The 466-nt window shown below is 25.5% G+C and overlaps 1 protein-coding gene across 3 annotated transcripts in view; it reads left to right on the plus strand.

Moving 5' to 3' along the window:
* The window catches only part of rdgA (retinal degeneration A), a 54,928-nt gene that overhangs the window by 34,953 nt on the left and 19,509 nt on the right, over positions 1 to 466 (plus strand). For all 3 annotated transcript variants that reach the window (XM_014423937.1, XM_014423938.2, XM_014423935.2), the window contains exon 13: positions 270 to 392. In XM_014423937.1, coding sequence (XP_014279423.1) covers positions 270 to 392 — 123 coding nt within the window. The remainder of the gene's footprint in view (positions 1 to 269; positions 393 to 466) is intronic.

The raw sequence follows: 466 nt of genomic DNA on the forward strand, positions 1-466 counted from the left end.
GGTATTGTCCTATATAACATTTAACATAGTATAACATTTTACATTTAACACACCATGAATACTCCTACTATACCTTTGTAATCAGAACAAAAAAAGAGAAATCGTCAAAAGAAAAAAATTATACAATAAATTATACTGTTTGATAGTACTAAATTAATATTATACTGGCGTAAATATATATATATTTAAGCAAATAAAGGTACCTTAGAAAATTTAAATTATCTAAAATAAGTAATTTCTTGTGTATATTAAGATATGTTTTCTTTTAGGCAGTTTTGTGGGTGAGCTTACAGTGACCCCAGACAACGACTTGGAAAATGTGAGGAATAAAATTAATGAAGTACTGTCAAGTTCAGGAACCCAAATCTCTCCAGATTGGTGTTTTGTAGACAGTAGGTTATTTTTATTTATTATTTGTTTCTTTAGTAGATTTTAGTATTTAAAAAATTTTATTTCTTGTAATTTT

Source organism: Halyomorpha halys, unplaced genomic scaffold (genome assembly GCF_000696795.3).
Source record: "Halyomorpha halys isolate HHAL.00 unplaced genomic scaffold, Hhal_1.1 Scaffold447.1, whole genome shotgun sequence".
Taxonomy (NCBI): Eukaryota; Metazoa; Arthropoda; class Insecta; order Hemiptera; family Pentatomidae; genus Halyomorpha; species Halyomorpha halys.